The sequence below is a fragment of the Canis lupus genome, chromosome 18, assembly GCF_011100685.1.
Source record: "Canis lupus familiaris isolate Mischka breed German Shepherd chromosome 18, alternate assembly UU_Cfam_GSD_1.0, whole genome shotgun sequence".
Classification (NCBI taxonomy): Eukaryota; Metazoa; Chordata; class Mammalia; order Carnivora; family Canidae; genus Canis; species Canis lupus.
The window spans coordinates 42,035,827-42,063,061 of record NC_049239.1 but is presented as its reverse complement, the minus strand read 5'-3'; the positions used below and the strand labels follow the sequence as shown (position 1 = coordinate 42,063,061).

General features: G+C 43.5%; 1 protein-coding gene across 2 annotated transcripts in view; it reads left to right on the top strand.

The window, feature by feature from the left end:
• Positions 1–1,773: 1,773 nt before the first annotated feature.
• PTPRJ (protein tyrosine phosphatase receptor type J) overlaps positions 1,774–27,235 on the top strand; it is a 51,292-nt gene continuing 25,830 nt past the window's right edge. Inside the window, exons 1-10 of one of the 2 annotated variants that reach the window (XM_038563265.1) lie at positions 1,774–1,808; positions 4,080–4,322; positions 6,935–7,183; positions 8,575–8,754; positions 11,913–12,179; positions 14,605–14,862; positions 19,326–19,583; positions 20,311–20,589; positions 22,609–22,902; positions 26,558–26,689. In XM_038563265.1, the coding sequence (XP_038419193.1) occupies positions 1,790–1,808; positions 4,080–4,322; positions 6,935–7,183; positions 8,575–8,754; positions 11,913–12,179; positions 14,605–14,862; positions 19,326–19,583; positions 20,311–20,589; positions 22,609–22,902; positions 26,558–26,689 (2,179 nt within the window). In that variant the 5' untranslated portion in view covers positions 1,774–1,789. Of the gene's footprint in view, positions 1,809–4,079; positions 4,323–6,934; positions 7,184–8,493; positions 8,755–11,912; positions 12,180–14,604; positions 14,863–19,325; positions 19,584–20,310; positions 20,590–22,608; positions 22,903–26,557; positions 26,690–27,235 lie in introns of both variants that reach the window. The other variant, XM_038563264.1, reaches the window with a different exon arrangement.

Sequence of the window (27,235 nt, the reverse complement as noted above, 5' to 3'; positions counted from 1 at the left end):
CCAGTCTAGAGTCATGAGGTTACGTAGTTTATGTTTTCCAACTGCTGGGCAAAAAAGAAAAAAAAGGGCTCGCTGCCCTGGGCTAACTTGCATAGCAACCTGGTCCTCGTCTTTCTCTCTCCCGAGGTCCATCAGGGACAAGTGGCCTGATGCCTGGCATAGATGGATGGCAGGGGATGGAGGCAGGAAGATAAGCTAAAAGAGCATGGGCTTGAGGGTAGAGTGGGGGTAGGAAAGGAGAATCAACAGGATGTGGGCCCTGAGACTTGGGGAGGGGTGAAGAATGAGGAGGAATGCTCAGATTCCTTTGGGGACTGGTGCCTGGGCCCTTGGGAGATGCCGAGGAGTAGACCTTTCTTTCCGTCTGCCTAACCTTTGAGAGGATAATGAATGTTGTCTTTGCCTTCTCCATTTGGTAAGTGCAAAAGGTGTTTCCTTTGGGTTGAGTTGGGTTGGGTTGGGTACTCAGGCTCCTGGACCTGACCAGCCTTGGCCTTGCTGTAGGACCTTAGGCCAGTCTTCTTCCTCCTCTGGGCCTTAGGCATTGCTTCCTTTCCAAAACAAGAGGTCCATTCTTTTCTTCAGTGTCATCTATTGAGTGCCTACTGTGCGCACCATTCTGGGCATGGGCACAGACAGGTTTCTGTTCTCATGGAGTGTACATTTTAGTTGGAGGAGGCTGCTGCTGATTGAAGTGGATGCAGAGGAGAAAACATGCCAGTGATATGATGGAGAGTCAGGGGTGCTGAGGTCTGCTGTTTGGTTGGAGAAGGATTCCCCGAGGAGCTGGCATTTTAGGCCATAACACTGGAAGGTCTGGGGCAGAGTGTTTTTGGAGAAAGGAATCAATATGTAAAGGCTGAAAGAGAGAACCAGTTTTGGGAACATTGTGAAGGGCATGATGAGATCATGGGGGACATGTAGGTTGTGGTTAAGAGTTTGGATTTTATTCTAAGTGTGATGGGGAACCTGGAGGACATCCCCCCCCCCCCCCCCGCTAAAATCCCTTTTGATTATTTTCCTCTTCGTGAGTGCTGTCCTTTGAAAAATCTTGTTAACCAAAAAGGTGTGTTTACTAAACAACAGTGTGTACAACTTCAAATTATTTTAGGTCTTTAAAATATGGGGGAGTAATTTATGGATCATGATGAATATCTTTGAGGATGTTCCAGGGATCTAAGGATGGCATATTGAGACACTCAACTACATAGTCTTTAAGGTTGCTCTGTTTCAAACATTCGTACTTCCCAAAGCTGCATGCCATATAATTAAAAAAAAAAATACTGCCACCAACCATTAGAAGGAAAAAGATGGATTTTTGCATAAGAAAAATCGCAAACCCAGTAGATTTCTTCTCTTGTGCACTTGGCTTTACATTGTGCACTTGCCACCTGAAAATGGCTCTGGGGAAGGGGTGTCATGGTTCTGCTTTTCTTTTCTCTGCCCTAGAGAATCTTGATTCTGCTTCTGTGTCCTTCTGCCTCAATTCACGATGTGGTGGCAGGAGGGAGTGCTGGGGGAGCTGCTCCAGGGTTGGATGTGTCTTTGGGGAGGAACACTGGGTAGCTCGGCCTGCATAACCGAGTTAATCCATTGTTTGTAACCTACCTCTGGTTTAACCGAGTTCCCTTATCCAGTGTCCTCGCACTCTAATCCCTGCCAGCGGGCCTTTTTAAATGCACGAGTTAACACCCCATCCCCATTATTAAATTCTCAACTGCTTTATCCCTGATTTGCATTTTCCGTGGCTGAATGAATGCGCTGACTTCCGTTTTTTTTTCTGTTACAGATGGTGTGCGCAGGTGACTGTAAGTACCACTTCCCTCTCTTCTCTTGTGTTGTTCGCTACCGCCCCCTGACGGACACAGCAGCATTTACAGCAATGTGAACAACCCCAGAAAATGCTAGTTTGTTCAAACTCTCTTAGTTTCCAGTTTTTCTTTAGAAGTGGGGTGAGTGTGGAAACAGCAAGTGAAGGAAAGAATTCAATTGAGCAACTTTGACAAAAATTTTATATTTTCTGTGATTTTTTTTTTCTCGCCAGCCTACCTCTGTGGATGATTTTTAAAAAGACTTAAATTTTCATAATGCAGTGTGGTTTATGTTTATTTTATGCGCTGCTAGCCAATAAGTTTTTTTTTGGTTGCTACAGTGCTCCATGATTTTTAAAGTGGTGTAAAGGGTTTGTGTAACCTTTGGAAAACCAGACATAGCCTCCTGTATATTTTTCTTCTGTGTGGAGGGTAGAGTCCCAGTTGCTAACTGAGGTTGGTCCATAGACGTACTCCCTGGTCTAGAGTAAAATGAGAAAAATAAGGCTATGATAAGTTTTAAAGTAAAGCTAAATATATTTAGTTGAAAGCACCATTTATTCTGGGATTATGTTCTTACTAATTTTGGGGGTCGTAATTTGTTTCTATAAGTAAAGATAACAGTAGTTGGTAGTCTGTTTTTTTTTTTTTTAATGTACCTTCCAGAATAAATAAAAATTGATAGCTTTTATCTATCCTCAAAATTTGGGAACTCCCCCCCCCCCCCCCATTGGTAAAGCCCCCAATCTGTGAACCATGGAGATAAAATAATTAGAATGTTCTTTCAGGGCCAAAGAAAGGGAGCAGATCTTGCTGAAACCTTCTAATAAAGCCAATCTCAGTTAATAACAGTGATTATGCAAAGTCTGTACAAACAATGGGAAGAGCTCTGCAGTTGCTTTTTCTTGCTTGAGAATCAGTTTGGTAAATAAGCTGGTAGGGTACCTTTACAGACTTGAATCACTGGTGCCAAAGCGAAAACTTCTATGCACAGAGGTAGTATTTTAAAGCAGGGAAAGAGGATATGAAGGAACTAGGATTCATTTTAAAAATCATAATAAAAACCTGCTGTATAGTGAGCATATCGTGGGAGGTGCCATTTTGCTAGTTTGTGTGACCACTGGTTCAGGCTACTCAGATTGGTCACATTTATCACTGAAAAGTTTCTCGGTGCCTTACTAAGATGAATGTCGGTGTCTGTAGATGTGACTGTTACGCAGTCACAACCGAAGCCTCAGACACAGGAAAGAAGAGTGAAATGCAAACTAAAAAGTCTGTGAACTGTAGTGATAAAATAATTAGAATGTTCTCTTAGAATTTTGAGTAAAATCACATGCTAACGACCAGCAGGATGGGATTCTGAACCCGGATTTTATAAATGTCCAAATCCAGTGACCTTGGTTATCATGTCATGCATGGTGCCTTAAAAATGGTCCTTTATGTTTAAAATAGTGTATTAGAGCTGTCAACAGAGGAACCCAATGAGGAGAGGTTTTAAGGGGCGAATTCCAGGTCACACAGCTAAGGGGCAGAGCAGGTTCTTGCATCCCAAATTCAAAGAGCAGCTCCTTTCTCTTTATGCCATCCTCTCTCATGCCATCGTAGTGCCCGAAAATGGCAGAGCTTCCTCCTAGTATCAGTACTTGGCAAAAGAGTTAGCTTCTCCATCATGCAAGCCCTCTTCACAGGCAGTGTTTTCTAAGAATGATGAGATAGACTCCTTTTGCATCTTGGATCTTTTTTTGTATCAGCTTCTATATAGATTTAATCCATGTTCAAGTCATAGCCAACATTGCTAACTCCACCATTTTTGTCTCCTGTGTTTTAAATAACACACATGCATACATGTATGCACATGCATCTAAAATTAGTTTGTGGGAGCAAAGTCCAAGAAGCAAAGAAAGGGAAATGAAATTCTGTGATTGCACAATTCACTTCTAAAAAGTAGACATGTAGAGCCGTCCTGACTCTTACAATTTACTTTCGTTCTCTTTTTAAAAAAGATTTTATTTATTTATTAGAGAGAGAGAGAGAGAGAGAGAGCACATGAATGAGCAGAAGGCAGGGGAGGAGCAGAGGGAGAGGGAGAAGAAGCAGACTCGGGGCTTGATCCCAGGACTCTGAGATCCTGACCTGAACTGAAGGCAGACACTTAATGGGCTGAGCCACCCAGGCGCCCCTTACATTTCTTTTTTAAATATAATTTCTTCCCCTGTCCTTCGGGAAACAATGTTTAAGTAGAACCCATGTTTGTGTTTGACATCGAAGCTTTTTCCGTCAATACAACCAGTATGACCACAACATGGGAAGACACGAGTGCAACTGTCTCTATGTACATGACTACAGAGAACAGTGACATGGAGAGTAACCAGACGACTCTTGATAAACATCCAACAAGGGATAACGTCACAGACTTTAGTCCAACAGCTCCAAACATGTCCTTTGTCACTTCAGATATAGTCAACAAGACTTCGGAATGGGAAGCTCCCATGGCTGTAAATGAGATAACAGGTAAGGTGAACTCCCGGGAATGGTCGTGAACATTTCCTTTTCACCTTGTCCATTCAAGTTGCCTACTGGGGAGAGATTGGTTTTCATTAGCAGCGGAAGAGGAGAAAAGATTCTATATTATTTTAAACCCAGGAGTACAGATTATTTGGCCAGACCATTTGGTATTAGGGTCCTAGGTGTTTTGGGAGGTTTTAAGTCATTCCAACAGACAGTTTTATTTTTTAATTAAATTAATTAAATTAATTAATTAATTAATTAATAAAGATTTTTATTTATTTATTCATGAGAGACAGAAAAAAAAGAGAGAGGGGGTGGGGGGCAGAGACACAGGCAGAGGGAGAAGCAGGCTCCATGCAGGGAGCCCAGTGTGATACTCCATCCCGGGTCTCCAGGATCACGCCCTGGGCTGAAGACGGCGCTAAACCACTGAGCCACCGGGGCTGCCCCCAACAGACAGTCTTAAAAATCCTTGGCTATTATTGGCTAATATTTACTTTTCTCTTAAGGCTTGGGAACAGAGACCTCATTAGACATGTTCTTTTTTTTTTTTTTTTTTCATTAGACATGTTCTTGATGGTGTCAGTACTTAGTAGGCTTCTCTTAACCTCTGCAGGAAAGTTGATGCTGGTTTATATTCTCAGGAATTCTTTCTGGGCCTGAAAGTTTGGTATACTTTTTGAGGAGTGTGTGTTTCAAATGAAGTAATAGCCCTGTGACATTTGGTAAGGTTGAAATTTTTATTTAGCTTAGATGTCAGTACCCTTAGCCACGTGTTATAGCTGCAAATTTAGCTTTCTCTCTCTTTCTTTAAGCTGGAAAGAACTAAAAATATAAAGAAAAGACGGGAAGCTCTTTTTAAATCGAAAAGAAGCAAAAATTTATAAACGAGATCCTCTGTTGCTTTTCTGATCTGGAGATGTAATTTTTTGGCTGGTGAGGGCCACAGAAGCTTGACCTCCTGGAGCCCATGGTTTGAAGTGACCACCTGCCTAGCATAGCACCTTCTGCACATGGAACAAGCAAACCAAACCAGGGGTTTTCAGTAGGTTTTTAAAGCCAGGAAGCAATTTCTTTTTTTTTTTTTTTTTTAGCAATTTCTTTAAATAATAAAATCTTGCCCAGAAGCCCAATAAGTGAAAAGAACTGGAGAGAGAGGAGCAACGGGGGTGGGTGTCATAGGTACCTTCAAAAAAACTCTTGGAGCTCCTCAGAGAAGAGTTTTTGAGGCAAAAAAACAAAAACAAAAACAAAAACAAAACTCTTATGATAGAGGCTTGCTATATTATGAAAGAGAGAAGAACAGGAGGAGAGGGCAGGGAGAAGATAAAGAGAGTGAAGGAGGAAAAAGAAGACTTTAGCAATGGCGATGGAGATCAGGTTACACAGGATTGGTGGCTATAGGAAAGTGGAGGTGGAGAGGGAGCAAGAAGCTCCCAGGAGCTGAGTGTCCTCCCTCTACCTGAGGGAGGACCTACCTCCCTGGGACAAGGCTTTGTTCATCAGCTACTATTTATTGAGCACATACTATGTGCTCAGTTGCTCTTTATACATTGTACTGTCTTCACACTAACCCCAAGGGCCACAGTGAAAAACTGTAATGCCAAGGAGTTGGGATTCTTCGAGGGCTCAGTTCTTGAGCATGAAGTGGTAGGAACCCAGGGGGCCTGGCTTCAGAGTACTAGGCAACTCTGAAGCTGGCAATAGTTGGTTACCCCAGGTCCTTTCGCTGACTACTTTTTTGGTGTTACATTTCTTTCCAAAAGAAAAAGGACACAGGAGTGATCCCATTTAGAAATCTTGGCGCCCAAGATGTTTGATGTGAAGAGTAGACTTCAGGAGGGGATTAACTTGCTTTAGAGCCAGCCACACCTTCCACTTCAGCCCTGCAGACCTCAGGCAGGGATTTACTGAATCCCCAACATTGCTGGTGGTACATGTGCTCAGAGCTGGAGCCTTGGGTTCTGATTTCCCTGACGCCACCAGTGATGTGTGTTCTTGAGCCAGTCACTCCGCCTCTCTGTGTTTCTACCTTGCCCTCTCTAGAATGAAGGGAGCAGACATCATGTTGGCTGAAATGTCTGGTTTATGTCACAGCCAGCCAAATAAAGTGATGAAAAGAGTGGTGGGGGGTAGATGGGAGACATTCTGAAGAACCCCTTTGGGGTTGGAATACAGGGATGAGCTCCTCAGTTGAAATGTCCGGGTGCTATGAAATGATACGATTTGTATTATCTTGACTTGAGACCTTTAGAAGTAGCAAACTATCACTTTGTGTGGAGCTTTGCTCCCAATGCCCAAAACAAAGATGATTCAATGCTGCTGTTTGACAGTTTTGAAAACTGTTTCGAAGAGTGTCAAATCACTGTTGAAGTGAATGTTGAGGGGAGTGGGACAGACCCTCAAAATCTTTGGCTCCTAGGTGTCTTCTTTTCTCCATAATGCTATATATATTTGTTCCTGCTGTGAAATGATGAAATTGCACTGGACCCTGATATCAAGAAAATATTCTTAACGGGTCATATGGAAAAATATCAGTGACCCCAGTCATTCTTTGTGAGGAGTGACTGCAAATGTCTTATTCCATCAATGCCCATTGTGTGTTTTTAAAATAGAACCAAGTCCAGTTTCTGGTCTTCATCTTGCCCTCCTGGGTTTCACGCAAGCTACTCTTACCTGGAAGAATGCCAATGGCACTGCCACCTGTCGGCTGCTCCTTGAAAGCATCGGAAGTAGTAAGGATTTGACGCAAGACTCAGTGGTCAATATCTCAGGCCTGATACCAGGAACTCGAAACAAGTTCACCTTGTCTTTCTCAGACCCGAATGAACAGAGAGAGTCCTCGGTTATAAATAGTAGCTTAGGTGAGTTTACAAAAGTGTGCTTCTTATCTGCCTTGCTGGCTTTGCCTTTCAGTAACATCATAGTTTGAAGAAATATCATTCTTCTATTTGTCCAGGATTTTAGAATTTATAGAGAGGGCTTTCCTTCACATTTTGGTGCGACCCTACATTTGTATGAAGAAGGTGGGGTATGTTCTTCTTTTACAGGTCAGATCATTGGGGTTCAGAACGGTAATGGGGGTTGGAACTTTTTGAGTCTGGCATCCCAGAGAGGAGCTGGCCCCTTTAGCTTTATGAACTTTCAGCAGAATGAATAACAGATGTGTTAATTCGAGTAGGGCTATGGGAGGAACTTGCCACATCCATTGAGAAAAGGGATGCTTAGCAAGTACTTCTAGCAGACATCTACTGCATTGCCAATGGAGTGGCCATTTGCAGATGTTAAGCATTTTCAGAGGGAACCTGGTGAATTGAGAAGAACCTAATCCCCATTTTACACATAAGGAAACAGCTATACAGTGGGTGTTAGGATTCTTGACTGCAAGTGACAGAAGCCAAACTTTTAAAAAAAGGGATTTTCTTTATTTATTCATGAGAGACAGAGAGAGAGAAAAGAGAGGTAGAGACTTAGGCAGAGGGAGAAGCAGGCTCCCCTGTGGGGAGGCCCAGTGTGGGACTCCATCCCAGGACCCTGGGATCGCGACCTGAGCTAAAGGCAGATGCTCAACCACTGAGCCACCAGGTACCTCTAGAAGCCAGACTTTAAGTAGTTTGGGCCAGAAGAGCAACTTATTGGCTTGTACCTATTTTCCCACAGTGGACAGTAAGGCCTGTAGGAAGGAGATGAGGTGACTCCCATGTCCTCTTCCTCCTTCTTTCTGTACCAGCCTCATTCTCAGAGCAGCTCCTTCCACTCACCTCAGGGAGAAACCTAGCAATAGGTTCCCCATTTTACCCTCTATCAGAAGGGGTATGGCCCAGGGGAGAAATTCCTAGAGCGGGCTCTGATCAGCTAGGTTTGAGTCATGTGGCTGTCCCTGGATGACCATGTTTAGAGTTGGGTGGGAGAAGATTTCCTGAAAGAAGGGGAAGAGCGGAAAAGAGCTGAGCTGGAAAGAGAAGCACAGATATCTGGTGGTACCTGGGATAAAAGTAGAAAGTAAAATATCTGCCAAAAATTGAGGCCTTTTGAGGAGGATGTTGTATCTCTCTCGGGGGAAGGAAGGGAAGAATTTGTGGAGTACTAGCTGTGGGCACTGCCTGATGCGTCCTCTTGTCAGGGAGGCGCTTTTGATTGAAGTTAATGTATTTGACTCTTGTGTTTGGAACAGATGCCAACAGCACAGAGAGCTCCTCCCAGCAGTCCACGACCCCCACTGACTCTGTGTCTCAATCTGACCTCCAACATGCAGACCCGTCTTCTGACCATCCTCTGACCCAACATGCAGACCCGTCTTCTGACCATCCTCTTACCCAAGACACGGAAGTCCTGCTGTTTGGGTTGAAGTCCAACACACAGTACAAGGCCACTGTTTATTCTCAAGCAGCAGATGGCACAGAAGGACAGCCCCGAAACATAACTTTCAGGACAGGTATGTTGAATTTTGATGAATGTCTTCAGCCAGAGTCTTCCAGCACAGAGTTTTGTCCTCTGTGATTCTGGTTCTCATTTATCTCTTGCTTCATAAACAGTTTTGTTGTCAGTGGCAGTTTTCTGGAAGAGGGTTTGGGCAGAGCAAATCTAGTGAGTTTCTTCATCACTGTAGCCAAGACGCTTCTTTCCTTCAGCTCAGTAAAGCGTATGAAGCAGCTACTATGTACAGACGCTAGGTGCTACTTCATGTTTTTCTTTCGAGTCTTTGCACATGAACCAGTGACAAACTGGTGTAGTATTTTTCCCTTGAAAATAAGTATTTGTGTTGTCATTGTTGGTTAATTATTTTCCCCTTCAGATAAGAAAAAAAAATTTATTTTGGCCTGACCTTAGAATGCATGCTGATCTTTCTTTTGAAACTTGTTGACATGCACATTGCTGCTTTCTACCTATAATTTAGCGGTACTTCCACTCTGTATATAGACCAGTATTTGGAGGTGTTTTGGATTGGTACTGATGAGGGGGGCAAAGAAATGCATGATTCCTCTCTGGCGGGATTCTGTATAGATGGGGAATTGAGCAAGACCCACATGCATTGAGAGGCACATGGTCCAGCCCTAAGGGCTCAGGATTAAATGCTGTACCAGTGTCCCCCTCAGGGATTTGGTTGAGGCAACATGAGCTAACCCTGGTCACCTGATCCAAAAATATATGTATTCTCGAAGGCTATCAGAGACCTGTAGAATGGAGGAATAGGGATGGGGGCTGAGGGACACAGGGTAGAAAATAAGACAAGTATCCACTCTGGAAGGCTGGATCACACTGGACCTGGTGACACACCATCGGGACTCAAAGTCCCAAGATGGAGAGGGTGTCGCATTCCTGCTTCCTGCATGGCTGTGTTGGGGAAGGGAGTGCTGTCCCCCAGGTTTTTTTTTCCCCCCAGGTTTTATGTGGGTGGTAGGCTCTTCCTTCCACCAAGGTGGGTTGGGGTGCTGTTTGGAAGAAGTAGCCATGAAAGGCAACACATGGCCACTGTCCACTGCAGCTGCCCACCAAGTGCTCTGGGGATTGGAAGGCTGGAGCATGAGTTTAACATCAAATCCCAAGGGAAGGCCTCTTCTGTAGGTGGGATTTGAACTTGTTTTGAAAAGAGAATAGGATTTGAATAAATGGAGAGAAGGAGGAAGACCTGCCCATTGAGGAAACCTTATGGGTGAAGGTCCAGGTAGCAGACACCAAGATATGAAGGTAGAGAGGCACTGGGAGTCCATGACAGCTCAAGGACCCAGATAATTCCAGAGGGGTTGATTTCATTTCTGGAGAGATATGATCATGTGATTGAGAGTTGTGTGTTTCTCTTAGAGAGTGGGGTGGGGGTCATGCTGTAGAGTACTCAGAGGCAATGACTGGTCATGGTGCTTGCACAGGGTTGGACAATCTGGGCAGGACACCTATGAAAAGTTGTATCTGTAAAGAATTACTGCTTTTCCTGGTATCTACCTTGAAGGAGGGTCCACTCGTGTCCTCCTTTCTTCTTTCCCTTTCTACTAATGGGTAGAGAGGGGAGGATGTAGCTATAGGAAATGCTGCTTGACTTCTAGGGATCCTCAGTGACCTGGCAGGTTGGCAGGTGGGAGGGCTTGATCTCTAGAGGCTGGGTCAAGTTGGAGGAGGAGGAAGGATGGGCCCTCTAGGGGTGCCTTTGACAGCGGTAGGCTGTCCTATGCACAGATGCTTGTGCAAGAGGGTGAATGGGCCCCCTGCCAAGCAATGTCCCCAGAGCTGGATCCATCCAACAACGCTTTGCCTGATTTGCTAAGATGGGTCATGTGGATTAGTGTGGGTCTTGAGTTCCCTGCTTTTAAAGGGGTTTGAGCAGGGTGCCTGGGGTGGTTAAGTCTGCCTTTGGCTCAGGTTGTGATCCCAGGGTCCTGGGATCCAGCCCTGCATTGGGCTCCCTACTCCGTGGGGAGCCTACTTCTTCCTCTGTCTTCTGCCTCCCTCTCTCTGTCTCTCATGAATAAATAAATAAAATCTTAAAAAAAAAAGTGGTTTGAGCAGAATTAAAATAATAGTGATCGTATTTTAGACTCTTAGTTGTATGGATGAACACAGCCTGGTTTGTATTGAACTGCCCTAGCCTTGATAAATAATAATTATGGTCACCTTAACCCTCTCTGTGTGTTATGTATGTGAGTGTATATATGTAGACATACGCACATATGTACAAGTATCATACCAGGCATTTTTTAGGTGACTAGGTAGGTGGGATGGAGGTTAAGGAAATTATCAGAGCGTTGTTGAGACACCTGAGCAAGGTGAAAGAAGTGCTTCTGGAGCCCAGTGAGGGCTGGGGCAGTGGAGGAGGCAGACACACCAGAGCAACAACCCAGAGCAGAGGCAGGGGGAAGAAGATTGGATGGCTTTTTTCTCTACCTCCCGGTAGCCTGCTTGCAGGCTTGCAGGTGGAACCCTATCCCAGGCCATCTGGCAGGATGCCCCAGGGGTGCAGTGTGTAGAAGTCAGCCTCCCTGGGCACAGAACAGGCAGGAGAAGGATGGAGGATGGATTGGGAACATGGGGTGAGCAAGTGGCAAATAACCAGAGCTCTGTGTTATCTTGAGATTAGGAGTGTTACCCCAATTTTACAGATGAGGAAACTGAGCTCAAGGAATTTTCCTAAGATCTACCTGGCCATTAATGCAGAGCTAACCTCGGAACCCAGACCTGCTTCATGCCAAAGCATGTGATCTTTCATCGATCCTGTAGAGTATAGTTCATACTGGATGGACGGATGCTTGAGAGGGTTTCTGGGTCATCCCGGTACCTGGGCAGGCATGAGTCGAGTCCATGTTATTGCTAAGGAGCCTGTCATAGCTCTAAGAGTAAACTCATAAGAAGAACAAAGACTGACTATGCAGTTGCAATCGGCTGCATTGTTTTGCACTGATGATGACACCTGACATTTGCTGGGACCCCCATACACTTGTGTATATTGTGGTTGTGGGTAAATGGTGCAGAATAGGAAGGCACAATCGCTGAGATTATTTTTTACTGTAGATGCCATGCCCTGATGATGGTTTCTTTCTTTCTCTTTCTCTCTCTCTGGCTTGGCCATACTGGTTACTGTTAACTCCTCTTGTGTCTTCACAGTTGCCAGTCAAGTTATTGATATTGAAGTTGTGAACATCACTGCGACGAGCATGAACCTCACCTGGAAAATCAATGATAATGAGTCATCCTCTCTCTATAGCTATGAGATCCAAGTTGCTGGGGAGACTGGTTCCCTCAACCTCAGTGTCAATACGAAATGGGTCTTTATCACTTCGCTCAACTCGAGTACTTTATACAACATCACAGTGCGTCCTTTCCTTGCCAATGTTTCTGAGGGCCTGCCGGGTTTTCACCAAGTGTACACCCGTGAGTTCACTCATTGCTTTGCTAAACTTTCTCACCTGCCTGCTATGTGTGAGGCCCCGGTATGAAACAAAGCTCTGTTCCTGCCTCAGGAGAAGCACAGCTCAGTGTATGAGCCCACAGAGGCTCTCACCTTCTTCAGGATGTATGCTGTAATAACAGGGATCATTGATTGACCTCCCCATGTGCCGAGCATTGTCTCATGTGATGTTCACAGATCTGTGACATGGTTGTTGTTGACCTTATTTTATGGATGAGGAAGCCACGAGAGAGGTGCTGGGAGGCAGGTGTCACACCTGTTAAGTGGCAGAGATGGGGTTAGATGGTTGGGCACTCTTGACTCCAGGCTGGGCTTGTCATGACCATTGTAGTGTAGTGGAGGCAAATCAGTGCATGGAGACAAAAAGAGCCTGGATGTTCATGTTCCTTTGTCTTTTAGAGAGTGACATTATAATGGAGCAGGGCACAGATATATATCATCGTTTTTTTTTTTTTTTCTTCTTCTTAACTGTGCCTTAAAGATAAGATGATAGGCAGCAAATAAAAAGCTTTCTGTTTCAAAGAAGGTCCAGTAATTAAAACAATAATGGTATACCAGCAGTATATAGTATAATAGTATCAGCATTGTACCATGTAAGGGGCTTTAGGATTCCTGTGTTACAGATAAGAAAGCTGCAGCCCAGCTGAATGATTTGCCCAAGGCTATAGAGCTAGCCTGCAAGTGGCAGATCAGAGACTTGTGCCTTGCTCTGGACCCAGGGTTCGTTTGACAGAATGCTTTCTTTTAGGTGTGTGTTGCTTCTTGGGAAGCACATCTTAGTTGATTTTTTTGGTTTGTTCGTTTTTGTTTTTTAAGAGAGAGACAGTGAGGTGGAGGGCAGAGCAGTAGGCAGAAAGAGAGGGGGAGACAGAGAATCTTAAGCAGGCTCTATGCCCAGCATGGAGCCCAACTTGGGACTCGATCTCATGACCCTGAGATCATGACCTGAACCAAAATCAAGAGTTGGACACTTAACCAATGGAGCCATCCAGGCGCCCCCACACTGTAGGCATTTTTACAGATGTCTTACCCCTTTGGGGGTAAATGGAATTTGTTTTCACTTCTCCACCTTTTACATTTTTTACTGTTTAATCCCTTTAAGTTGGTCCGAGGGTTGTGGGTTATTGTTAAGCTGTTTATTAGTCAGGATTAGGTTTGGCGGTGAGTAACAGAAAACTTCCCGAGTATACATGGCTTAAACAAAACATTTTCATTGTAAAAGAAGCACAACGCCAGGCAGGATGGGATGGTAGAGTGTTAGCCAGGCTCCCCTGCAGGACACAGAAACTATGAGCTTTTTTAAGCCAAAAGGAGTTTAATCCTGGGAAGTGGGGGCTTATAGAATTATTGTGAAGGCTGGTGTATTATTTTGCTGGGGCTGCCATGACAAAGTGCCACAGACCGGAAAGCAACAGAAATTTATTTTTCACAGTTCTGGAGGCAAGAAGTCTGAGATCAAGATGACACATGTGGGGTTTCCTCTGAGGCCATTCTCCTTGGCTACCTTCTCCTTGTGTCTTCACATGGTTGTCCTTTGGTCTACACATGTCTGTGTCCTAATCTCTTTTTATAAGGACACCGGTTATACTGGATTAGGGTCCACTCTAATGACCTCATTTTACTTTGATCACCTGTTTAAAGACCGTATCTCCAAATGTACCTCATATTTTGAGGTACTGAGGGTTAGGACTTCAACATAGGAATTTTGAGGGGACACAATTCAAGTTGTAACAGCTGGGGAGCAGGCTTTAGGCTGGGACCCAGGAATGACTCCCACCTTAAGGGTGCACCTTGGTTACAGAGCTCCAGGGATGTATATTCTCAGCTGTAGTTCAGGATCAGAAAGCCACAGGCACCACCACAGCCACAATGTTGGTTCTAGAGCTAGGCAGCCTGAGCTCCAGGTGGTTGCATGTCTATTCCAGTGACAAGGAGGAGGAGGGACAGAAAGTAGGCTCCACACTTTCCTAGAAGTCATCTAGCAGCAGGGGAGGCTGGGAAATGTAGTCTTTCTTTCTGATGGCCATAGCTAAAAATCTATGTTCTGAGCGATTAAAGACAGAGTGGGGTAGAGATCAGTATTGTCCCATGTCAGGAGCCTCTGCTGCATGTCCCTAAGCAGAGATTCTTTCATTTCTAGTGAATGACTTTGTACAACCAAGAAATGTGCAGTTTCTATGCTCTTATAGCCAAGTGTTTTCTCAGTGGCCAGAAAAACCAGTTTCTGAAGGGCTTGTGTTGGAAATGATAATACAAGGAAGAGAAAAAGACAGGTCAGGTGTCCCAAGTGTTCATTTAATCTCAGCGTAAATACTTTTATGAAGTTCAGTCACTCTTGTCTTCTGGAGAAATAAGTTCCTAATCTAGTTGTTTACTTTATTTCCTCAGCCCCTCATCCAGTTTCTGACTTTCGAGTGACGAGTGTTAGCACAAGGGCTATTGGCTTAGCTTGGAGCAGCAATGACTCAGCTATCTTTAAGATATTTACCTCGAAGAATGGAACGGAAAGAATTCAGGAGAACACAACCACCCACCAAAGTATCATCATTGATGGCCTAACCCCTGGAACTGAGTATCGTTTTGAAATATTTCCGCAAGGACCAAATGGGACTCAAGGGGATTCCCAGACAGTTTGGCATAGCACAGGTAAGAAAATAGGCTGTTTTCTGCAAAACGGTTTCTTGAAGTCAGTGTAACTTATAATGTCAAGTTTTCCAAATACGGCCTTTCCTTTTATGTCACAAAAATATTTTAAAAAATTATAATGATAGTAATGCATATTCATTTTATAATATACACAGACAAGCAAAAAGAAGAAAATGACATGGTAAACTATCCACTAGAAATAATCACTGATAACTTTTGGTATGTTCTTGGTGTATGAAATAATTACTGATAACTTTTATGATTTTACAATTTTAAGATATATACAGGGGTGTGTGTGTATTTTTTAAGATTTTATTTATCTGAGAGAGAGAGAGAGTGAGTGAGAGGAGAGAGAGCACAAGCGGTGGAGAAGAGGCAGGAGGAGCAGAGGGAAGGGGAGAAGCAGACTCTTCGCTGAGCAGGGAGTCCAATACAGGGGTCAACTCCGCACTCCAGGATCATGACCCAAGCCAAAAGTAGATGTTCAACCGACTGAGCCACCCAGTCACCCATTATATATATATTTTTTCTCTTACAAACATTGAGGTCATCCTGTTGATGTGGTTTTATAATCTGCTTTTTCTACTTAGCAGCTTATTGTGGATATTTTTCCCTTTCAACACAAATATTTCTACAGGATAATTTTAATACCTGCCTGGCATTTAGACAAATCAAAGGTCGACAGATAATAATGGCCCATGGGCCAAATCTGGCCCACTGCCTATTTTTGAAAATAAAGTCTTATTGGAACACAACCATGCTTATATATTTACATATGGTCTACAACTTCTTTTGTGCTAGAAATGAGTAGTTGCAACAGAAAATATATGGCCCACAAAGCTTAAAATATTAATTCTTTAAGGTGGCCCTTAAAGCAAAACTTACTTGACCCCTGAGATAAATCATTGTTCAAAGTATGACTCAGGGATCCTTGAGAGTTCCCTAGTTTTTTTCAAGGGGTCAACAAGGCATTATTATTATCATAATGCTGCTAAAATGTTATTTGGCTTCTTCACTTTTATTCTTTCATGGTGACTGTATGATGGAGTTTTCCAGATGCTATGTGACAAGGGATGACATCACCCACTCTGATGGCTAATGGAATGTATGCTGGTGTATTCTTACGTTTTAAAAATATCCTCATTTTTATTTCTAGTATAGTAAATATAAACATAGCCTGCATAAAAAAAAAATTCTCTTTTAAGAGGTGATGAAGGAGTCCTGAGACTCAAAGTTTAAGAACCATTGATCTGGATGTATTGTAAATTATTTAAGTACTCCTCTATTGTTGAATAAGTAGATTATTTACAGTCTTTTATAAACAACATTGTTCTTTAAGGTTAAATGATATTGATGAAGGTATCTTATGAAAAAACTTAATGTTCATTACTATTGTTTTTAAAATTTGAAATAAATTTTTTGGGGGAAAGTTTGGAAAACATGCACTGTTCTTTGATCGTAAGAGAATTGAAATCTTTTATACAGAGGGAAGAATAAAGAAATGAGACTAGTTCCTTTAGCCACACATGAAATCAGGTGGGCTTTTGAGATTTTCCTTGTATAGGTCTCTTTAACTCTGTTGGTTGGGTTAAGATATTTTTTTTTAATGGGTTAAGATATTGATAGTTACTTGGAAGTTCTGCTTTCAAAATAAGGAACTGCAAATGTGTATTCCTCAGATGTGTGAATTTTGGATTAGACTGTTGATATGGGCTCTTAATGTCAACATATATTTCTTTCCTTCTTTTGAGAATTTGCTAATAATGAGGATCACCATGGTGGGGGACCCTTGATATTGTGTGACTTGCCAGTCACCAGAACTAAGTATAACAATAGTTTAATATATTGGGGGTTGATAAAGTGCTGGGCTCTCATCCTTTATTTTTTAATTTTTATCACAACTTCATGAGGTAGGTACTTTTGACCTATTTTCCAGAGTAGGAAATGGGAGGTCTGTGAGCTTAATAACTGGCCCAGAGTGACAAGGTAGTGAACTGGCTTCTGTCTGGCTTTGAAGAGTGAGGTCTTAGCGACAGTGTGGACTGACACTTTGACGTGGTACAGCTGCAAAGTAATTTAGGACTGTTCCTTGAAGAGAAAGCATTTCTTGCACTGTCGCCCATAACTGAGTCTCACTGAATGGAAATCAAGAAGAGTTGTAATAAGTCTCTTAGGGGATTACCATTGTATTATTGAACAACTTCGGTTATTATTAAAATTGATATAACAGCATTAAAGGAAATTTTGAAGAAACCAAAACAAATACTGTATGACCCAGCAATCCCAATCCTGTGTGTGTGTGTGTGTGTGTCTGCTTGTGTTTGTATCCAGAAGAATTGAAAGCAAAGACTTCATTCACATAGTTACTGTAACAGGTGTTCATAGTAGCATGATTCATGATAGCTAAGAAGTGGAAGCAATTAAGTGTTCATCAACAGAGCAGTGGATAGACAAAATAAGATAAAGCCACACAAAAGAATATTATTCAGCCATAAAAAAGGAATGAAATTCTGCTAGCTGCTGCAACATGGATGAGCCTTCAAAACATCATGCTACATGAAAGAAGCCAGACACAGAAGGACAAATATTAGGTTTCCATTCACAAAAGGTTCTTGGAATAGGCAAGTTCATAGAGATGAATGTAGAATAGAGGTTACCGGGGGGAGGGGGGGTTGCTGTTTAATGGGAACAGAGTATATGTTAGAGGTGGGTGATGAAATGTTTTGGGTATGGATGATGGTGCTGGTTACACAACATTGTATGTTTGTATGTATGTGGCATGAATGTGTTTAATGCCACTGAGTTGTACATTTGCAAATGGTTAAAATGATGAATATTATGTGTATTTTATCACCATCAAAAGGAAGGGATTAAAAAATAACTCCACTCTTCTAACCCAGCTGAATTGCTTTCACATCTGTGTCCATAATATAGGTTTTGTGTACATCAGTAATTATTATACAAACCATTGTATTTTGTATGATTTTTTTTTTTTTTTTACTCAGTGTGGGCTCTAGCTTCCCTTCCATTGTAAATATTGATCTTCATGTTTTTAATGGCAGCAGAATGTTTCATTAGGTAGCCAGATCACAGTTTACAAAGCCTTTCTTCTTCTTCTTTTTTTTTTTTTTTAAAGATTTTTTATTTTATTTATTCATGAGAGACAGAGAGAGAGAGAGAGAGGGAGAGAGGCAGAGACACAGGCAGAGGGAGAAGCAGGCTCCATGCAGAGAGCCTGACGTGGGACTCCATCTTGGGTTTCCAGGATCACGCCCTGGACTGAAGGCGGCGCTAAACCGCTGAGCCACCTGGGCTGCCCAAAGCCCTTCTTTTTTTTAATGGAATATTTAGATTATTTGTAGGTTCTTTTACCTTTATAGATAGTGGCTTTCTCTTATGGTCTTTTGTCTGTAGAATCCCTTTAACATCAGGAATCTGGCTGGTGGTAGAGAAAGAAGCCTCTCAAAGCTACCTCCCTTGAAGGAGAACCCACTTATAAAAAATAAATTTTGGAAGAAGTAGTACATGCACGTGGTACAAAATAATAAAAAAAATGCAGAAGGTTTTACACTGAAAATATTCCCCTCTCTTGTCCCCTCAGCCACTCAGTTCCTCCCATTAGAGGTGACCTTTGTTCCCAGGTGAAGAGAGAAGTGTTTTGAAAACAAGGGCAGAGAAGAGGCCCCATTTAGGTAGTTATTTCTGGACCTTGATCTGTGTGTTCCTATTACATCCGGTTCAGTGTGTAGAGGTGAGGTGGGTGGAACAAGGTACCCAGAGTGTTCCTGAGGGAGATTTCTCTTCTGACCTCAGCTCTGAGGGCAGATAGGATAAGTGTTTTCGCTTCTTTACCCTGGCCTCAAATACTGGCCTCAAACCCTGGCCTCAAATACTCACAACCTCAAATACTCAATACTCAAATACTTCTTCACCCTGGCCTCAAATACTCAAGTTGCAAATGGCAACTCTCCCAGTTCATTCGTTCTCTTCAGTATGCCTGACTATGTTACAGGAAGATGTTTGCTTTTGAGGAAATGATTAAAAAGTAAAAACCTATTTATCGTGATATGTACCTTGGTATGTATTGAGTATATATACTGAAAAATACACACATCCTAAGTGCGTAGTTTGATGAATTTTCACAAACTGAACCCATCTGGTCATTAGCACTTGGATCAGGAATCTGAACATGATTTTCCACTCCAGAAGACCCCCGAAGGGGGCATTGTTATGACAAAAACAAAAGCCCAGAGAACCAACAGGATAAATTGGTGAGTTCATCTGTGTTACGGAAGAGCCGAAGTTCTTGAAAGAAATGAGTGTGTGTGATTCTCACTGGTTTTGGAGCTTACCTTTCGTGGACGCATTTCAGACTTTGATGGCAAAAGAACAGTTCTCTTGACACTTCGAAATAAAGCTGGGCATTATGATGGTCTTTAACAGACTTCCTTTTTTTCAACCAGACCCCAGTGCAGTCTTGGACATCCATGTGCTCAAAGTCACCACAACGGAAATGCAGTTGGAATGGAAGAGTACAGACAATGCTTCTGAGTACACCTACTTCCTAGACATACAGTCCGAGTATGGCTCCAACCAGACAAACAGTTATCAGAAAGAGATCACTCTCAGGGACTTGGTTCCAGGCACCTTATATAACATCACAATCTTTCCAGAAGTGAACCACATCAAGGGGAAATCCAGCTCCACGGCACAGTATACACGTAAGCCTCTTAGGACGCCCTGCTAAGGGGTGTTCTTTCTGACTCCCTCCTGAAAGGTGGGAGGTCAGCCCTGGCTAAACAGGGGGATAAGAGACCACTGTGTTTCTGGGCTCCAGGTAGAATGTGAAGCTGCTTAAGCGGAAAACATCAGTCTCAGCAAAGGTTCTGTTGTTCCCAGCATTGATGCTGAGCCACGTGAACCTGGAATTGTCTTTAGAAGCAGAAAACGATCTGATAAGCATGGACAGTGTAACTGTTCCATTCATTCCTTGGGAATGCAGACTAGAGGAGGGTCACCTCGTCACGTTGGCATTAGAGATACTGCTCAAGCGACGAGCTTTGCACGCAGCCATCAGGGAGGGGTCTTGCTAACGTTTTTGATCTAACTCTATGGTAGATGTGGTAGTTTGTGTTATCTTTTTAGTCTGTTTTTCTCTTTCGTTAATCAGGTTTCCAAAACGGATAGGAAATTAGGCCTGGAAAATATATTTCAGATAAACTGAAAAGTTTTAAAAAAGAATTTTTCTTTGAGATTCAATCTATATAATTATTTTCTGAAGGTCCTTTTGGGAAGCCTTCTGTCTTTTGAGTCATCAAATGTTAGCTTGATTTATTCTGTTCCGAGAGGAGCCAGGCTGTTTTTAGAGGCAGTAAATAAAATGGTCCTGGAAATCAAGGCTAATCCATGCCTTTTTTTTTTTTTAAAAAAAAAAAAAAAAAACCTAAGGACCCAGTAATGTATCCAACATTGAAATAATTACCAACATCACGGCGGCAAACTTAACTTGGCAGAACTTTGATGAAGCTTCTCCCAGGTACACCTACCACCTCTTTATTGCAAAGGATGGAAATTCCAGCAATGCAACACAACTTGTCACATATGATGGCGTCACCTCTGTTATCATCACTGAGTTAAGCCCTGGCTCAGCATACACAGTGGAGATCTACACCCAAGTAGGGAATACCACCATGTCACTGACACCCAGCTGGCAGTCATTCTGTACAGGTGAGTAGCCCCAGGTGCCTTCTGGGCTCTTTTCTGTTTGGTGCTGACCTGGCAGGTGTGTCCTCCACAGACTTTATAATGTTCTGTGTCGGGGGCAGAAATAGACACTGAGCTCTTTGAGATGTCCTATTAGCTCATTAGTGCTTTCTTTTTGTTCTTATCATTTATTCATTCAACAAATATTTATTGAACACTGACTATATGCCAGGCACTGTTAAGTGACACCCGCAAGTCTCTGCCTTCCTGGAATTTTTATTCTGGTTGGGAGGACAGATAATAAACAAGATGACGATTACTGGTAGGGAAAGGAAAAAGAATAAGGAAGGGGGAGATGAGATGTGTATCTAGGGTGCCCCCAGTGAAAAGGTTATTGAGCAAAGACCTGAAGGAAGTGAAAGAGCCAGCCATATGACTTTCAGGGCATAGAGCACTATAAGCAGAGAAACAGCCAGCGCAAAGGTCCTGAGGCTGGAGTATGCTTCCCTGTTGAAGGAAGAGCAGGAGGCCAGGATGACAGGAATGGACTAATGCAACAAGGGGATGATGGGTAGATGGTAAGGCCTGAGAGGTAATGGGCCAGGAAATGGATGTCATGCAAGCTTGTGGTTCATAGTTTGGCTTCCTCACTGAAGAAGGTTGAAAGGATATTATTAAAACGGATGCTCAGCCTTTTTACCCATTTTGATCCTTCTCTCTTAGTGTAAGTAATGCTGTAAAGGGAAGGGTTAAAAAAAAAAAAGGGAAGGGTAGCCCCGTTTTTAACTGAGGGAGCTTTCAGAAAGGACCCCAGGGAATATTATACCAATGGTTGTGAGTACTTCAGTTCCCAGATCTGGTTGGGTCACCTTGGCACCTGTGTACCACCTATTCTCTCCCCTCTTTGTACCTATACCTTCTCTTCCTTAGACCAAGCTACTCAAGTGTGTTTGGGCTGATTTGGAAGTGGAGGGTTCTCATTGGATCAGCCTCCCCGGTGGTAGTGTAGGAGCTGGAACCATGATGACCTCTGACCTTTCACATGGAGCATCTAAAGAAATCCTGGCAGCTCTGAGTTACCTCTGCTAACTTGGGCTCCATCCACCTGGTCTAGACACAGAACTTTGGGATTTGGGTGGCTTCCATTGCTGATACTTATCTTAGCTATACTTCAGTCTGTAGCAAGCTCATACATATGAGCATTTATGACTAGGGGTGGCTAGAAAAGGAGCTATGGAGGTAGGTGTGCATTGGGTAGATTACTTTTCCAGGCCTCAGGTGGAGAATGTGGGAGCTGCACCAAGTGATTTGTTAGTGCTTTTCTGTTAGTGCTTTTTGACATAGAATACTGCAGCATTGAAGTCATGATAATACTCTCCCTCAGTATATTTCTTCAGGACCCCATGACCATGACCAGAGCCCAAATCAAGAGTCAGAAACTTAACCGACTGGCCAGCCAGGTGCCCCTGACACCCCATTTTAAAGATGAAGAAACTGATTCCATTTACCATTGACTATTCAGCATGTTATATCTATATAAAAAACCCTGGACTTGGATTTAGAAAACCTGGGGACCAGTTTTGGCTTTGTTGCTTACCAGCCATGTCATCTTTAGCAACTTAAATAACCTCTCAAAGCCTCAGCTGATTCTTCAGCAACTTGGGATGGTATTAAGCCTACCTCTTCCGGAGGGATTGTCAGAGGGGCCCCAAGATGAGATGACATGGGTGAAGAAGTTGCTGCCACCATCCTGTTGGGCTACGGCTAGCTCTTGCAGAACCCTGTTCTCTTCCAGCGTAGCGACTCATAGTCCTTGTTTCATTTAATCGCCATACAGTCCTGCAGCTGAGGCTCGGTTGGGTGGCTGACCCAAGGTCACACAGTTCAGTAAGTCCTGATTCAAGGTCAGCCTCTGCCTCTTTTACCCTGCCACATGGCTCTCTCCTCATTACAGATGAGCCAGGATTCTGCTGCTCGCTGAGTGCCAGTGTTCACAAAGGCCTAAGTCCCAGGCCCTCACGATGTGCTGTGCTTGCTTTGCAGATCCTTTTCCAGTAACCTCCTTCCACTGCGAAATGGTCCCCAAAGAGCCAGTCTTGATTCTCAAGTGGGTCTGCCCTCTCGGCACCAACACAGGCTTCCAGCTGGAGATTAGCAGAGGAGCTTGGAAAAATGTGACGCAACTGGAGAGCTGCTCCTCAGAGAACAGCACGGAGTACAGGACGGAAGTCACGTATTTGAATTTTTCTACCTCCTACAACATCAGCATCACCACTGCCTCTTCCTGCAACAAGATGGCGTCTCCCACCCAAAACACCTGCCTCACTGGCATTACAGGTGGGCTTCGTGGTGGCATTGTGCTTACCCCCGGAGCATGCTGACCCAGTGGGTCTGCAAGTGTGGCCCAGAAATCTGTATTTCTTTTGAAATTTCTGCTAAAATATTTATTTTTGTTGGCATAGGTAATTCTATAGAAATCTAGTCTTAAAAAGAAGAATAAGAGGGACTCAGGTTTTATATTCCAAAGGTTTCCTTTGCTTTACAGAATAATTCATTGCTGTGTTTTTCTTTTAAGTAATAAATTCCTGTCTTGCATTTTGTTTTAAAAAGCATTCATAGAAATATTTAAATATACACAAAAGTAGAAGTAAGCCTAAAGAAACCCACATATCCGCCATCACCCAGATGGATGTTTATCAGAGTTTGACCAGTCTTCTTTCATTTATTCCCTCCTCCCTGATTGGATTACTTTGAGACCAGCCCTGGTCATTCTACACTCTAATTTATAAATGTTTCAAGAAGTATTCCTCCAAGATAGAGGCTCTTTTCCCCTTTCATTCAGACATAACCACATTGCTATTACCATCACACTTAAACAGTACTTTTATTTTAATTCACACATATGGTGAAGATTCATATTCCCTATGATCCATTTTGACAAACTCCCTGGCTATTTTTTGAGGAACGGGGTTCACTCACTGCCCAGGGGATCCCAGTAGTCAAACTTTTACACTCATCCTTCTTATTTTTTGGACTTGGAAAAAAGTTGCTTCTTATATCTTTGCTTCTTTTGTATTGTCTTTCCCTTGCCATGTCTTTGCCAACATCATGTCTTAGATCAGCCTGGTGGGTTGGTTTAGCTTTGTGCTTTTTGACCTCTGGATATATTTCCTTTAGGGTATCAGACTGTTTCTGGAAATTTTCCAAAGAATCTGTGGTTATAATAGTAAGAGAGAAAGGTCTTTTACTGCAGGGACACTGACTTGAAAAGCGGTTGAGGAGTTCTGTGGACAGTGCCTTGGATTGATTGATTGATTGATTGATTGATTTTTAGTGCCTTGGATTTAGATAGGCAGACCAGGGTTTGAGTCTAAGTTCTGCCTTTTACAAGCTATGTGAGCCCAAAAAAGCTACTTAACCTCTATGAGCCTTGTTTTTCTTAGTTATAAAAGGGAGAAATAGGGGCACCTGGGTGGTTCAGTGGTTGTGTCTGCCTTTGGCTCAGGGTGTGATCCCGGGGTCCTCTTCCTGTGTTTCTGCCCCTCTCTTTGTGTCTTTCATGAATAAACAAATAAAATCTTAAAAAAAATGGGGGGGGGGTGGGATAATACTAGCTTTCAGGACTGTTATACAAATTAGATGAGGGTATGTGTATGGAAGATCACTTGAGAGCAGCCACGTATGGCAGCTCTGGTTGTGCACCACACAGTTCTAGGGGACACCGTTCATATGGACTGCAGTGTGCAGGGGGCTCCTTGGAGTTGTGTGGTACCCAGCTATATAGGATGGCCTGGGGCATGCTCCTTTGGGTTTCTGCAGTGCTCTAGAACATAATAGAAATAATGAGCCTTTCTTGTAGTTCTGTTTTATAATGTCCTCTCTTCAGCCACTTAGCAACATAAGCCATGTCTGATTTGGTATCTCTAAGGTCATGCGCAGGGAACGGAGAAGAAACTTGTCAGAAATAGTTGTTTCTGAATCTGAACAGTATGGTAGGTTTGGATAATGACCACTTATTTAGTGATTCTCTTTTTAATCTATAGCTTTCCCTTTCTTCCAATGAAATTTTTTTTAAAGATTTATTTATTTATTTATTTGAGAGAGAGAGTGGGAGGAAGGACAGAGGGAGAGAATCTTCAAGCAGACTCCTCTCTGAGTGTGGAGCCTGACGCAGGGCTCGATCTCATGACCCATGAGATCACAACCTGAACTGAAACCAGGAGTTGGTCGCTCAACCATCAGAGCCACCCAGGCGCCCCCACCCCCAGAAATGAATTTTTATGTACGAATTCAACACAACTTTTATTTACTATGAAAGTGGAGCTGCGTTTTCTCCCAGAGGTATGGGATGGGTAAATCTAGGAGATCTGGGAGAACTATTATTTGTTAGTTGCTGTTTGCCGGGTGTCAGGGCCACTGGTGAGTAGGGCAGACAGGATCCCTGGAGCGTAGGATTCAGATAAGCAGAGAGAGAGGGAAAGGATTGCCAGTCCTGCAGGAGGATGAGCTAGCAAGTTACTGACAGTCTCACCTGTCTGGGCAGCTGAAAGGCCAGGCTCGGAGGGGAATCCAGGGAGCCTGAGTTAGGAAGCCGGCTCAGCAGGTGACAGTTAGGTATGGGGATAGTGCCCTCAAGTGGTCACTGCTATCAGCTACGTGAGAGGCTGCCGAAGCCTGGTTCAAAGCTCTGCTGCCCAGGACAAAATAATATGAGTCTCCTGCAGAATTTAACATTTTCTAGGAGCTGCATTAAAAAAAGTCAAAAGGAAGAGCTGACATTGATTTAAATTGTGTTTTCTTTAACTCAGTATATGAAAAATATTATCGTTTCAACATGTAGTTTGTATTACATGGAATCCAGTCTACGTTTCACGTGTACAGTGCCTCTGAATTTGGGCCAGTCATGTTTGAAGAGCTCAAAAGCTCTGTGTGGCCAGTGGCTGCCGTGCTGGGCGGTGCAGGTATGGGAGCCACGTTGTGGTGTTTTTGTTCAGTTTTCTCTGTCTCCCTTAATCTTAAATATAATAATGAAAACACACTGTATGTGAGAGACAAACTTAGGTGAAGTGTGTGCATGTGTGATCATCTTTAATTCAGCATTTTCTTCCTTTTGTGTTCATTTGGAGGGTGACTTTAGAAGCTCAGCTCAGGGGTCCTCTAGGTGGCTCAACGGTTGAGCGTCTGTCTTCAGCTCAGGTTGTGATCCCAGGGTCCTGGGATTGAGTCCTGCATCAGGCTCCCCCTAGGGAGCCTGCCTCTCCCTCTGCCTGTGTCTCTGCCTCTCTCTGTGTCTCTCATGAATAAATAAATAAAATCTAAAAAAAAAAAGAAAGAAGCTCAGTTCAGAAAGGGAGGCATGTCATCATGAAGCTCGCATGGAATGTTCCTGTGTCGGTTTTTCTGGTTTTTGGGAAGAGGGTCGGTTGGGTTTCTCAAGGTGGCGTTTTAAACCAACCTTAGCAAAAAGAGGACTTTACTTTGAAGAATGTGGACCAGAAACACAGCCAGGTCTGAGGAGAAAGTGTAATCTCTGCATGTCAGCCTTCCTCCCCTCTAGGTCTCTCCCATACTGTCTTTAGCTGACCAGGGCATTGGATACCGTACCCCATGGTGGGCAGGGAGCTGCCAATGGCTCCCCACTTAGAGATCCAGCCACACAGGCTCTCTTTTGATCTTCTTCTACCTCAGTCCTCTGGGTCAGAAGAGGCTGGGAGAAGATAGGAAAGGCAGGTTGTCTTTAGCCACCAAGGCTGTGGGGATCCTATCCTGGGTGTGTGGCTGGGCATGCTGAAGGTGCCGTCGTGAGCTGCGGAACCTGCCATCTCTACCCCCCACTTCCCTTCCCTGCCTCTTGCTCTGCATGTGCTCTGCATGAGCCCAGCCCATCGCTCCAGAGCCAGGGCACTGCAGCAAATTTCTCCTTAATAATTTTGTATCTTCTTTAGTTTTATTTAAGTGGTGGGTGATCATGTTTCATTTTGCTCTGTTTCAGACCCCCCTTCTCCAGATGGATCCCCGAATATTACGTCCATCAGTCACAATTCAGTAAAGGTTGAGTTCAGTGGGTTTGAAGCCAGCCATGGACCCATCAAAGCCTATGCGCTCATTCTCACCACTGGGAATGGTAAGGAGGGGTCAGTTACAGGTTCAACAGCCCATGAGACATGTCATGATGGGGGGGGGGGGTGCATTCCTGTGCCCACTGAGTCACATTGGAGATACAAATACATGTCTGTTTTTGCACTGTAGCCACACTGTGGCCCTCAAAAGCGGGTGGGTGAGCTATTTGTCCGATGATCTCCGTCAGGGTTGACAGACTGTCTATAAGGAGCTGGATAGCAAATAGTTTAAGCTTTGCAGGCCGTGCAGTCTCTCACAGCTGCCCGACTCTGGCGCCGAGGGGTGAAAGCAGGCACAGACGATGCATGAAGAATGAGCGTGGCTGTTATAGTAAAACATTATTTGTCAGAATGGGCAGTCCACTGGATTTGGCTTGTGAAGCATACCTTGCCGACCTTTGACCTAGGTTTTTCTTCTCTTTTACAATACAGGGTCTTTTAAGTGATGGAATGTTCATCTTAACCAACTTTCTCTCTCTCTCTCTCTCTCTCTCTCTTTCTCTCTCTCTCACAAACACACCATATTCAAAGGGTAGCTTTCTCTTCAAGGA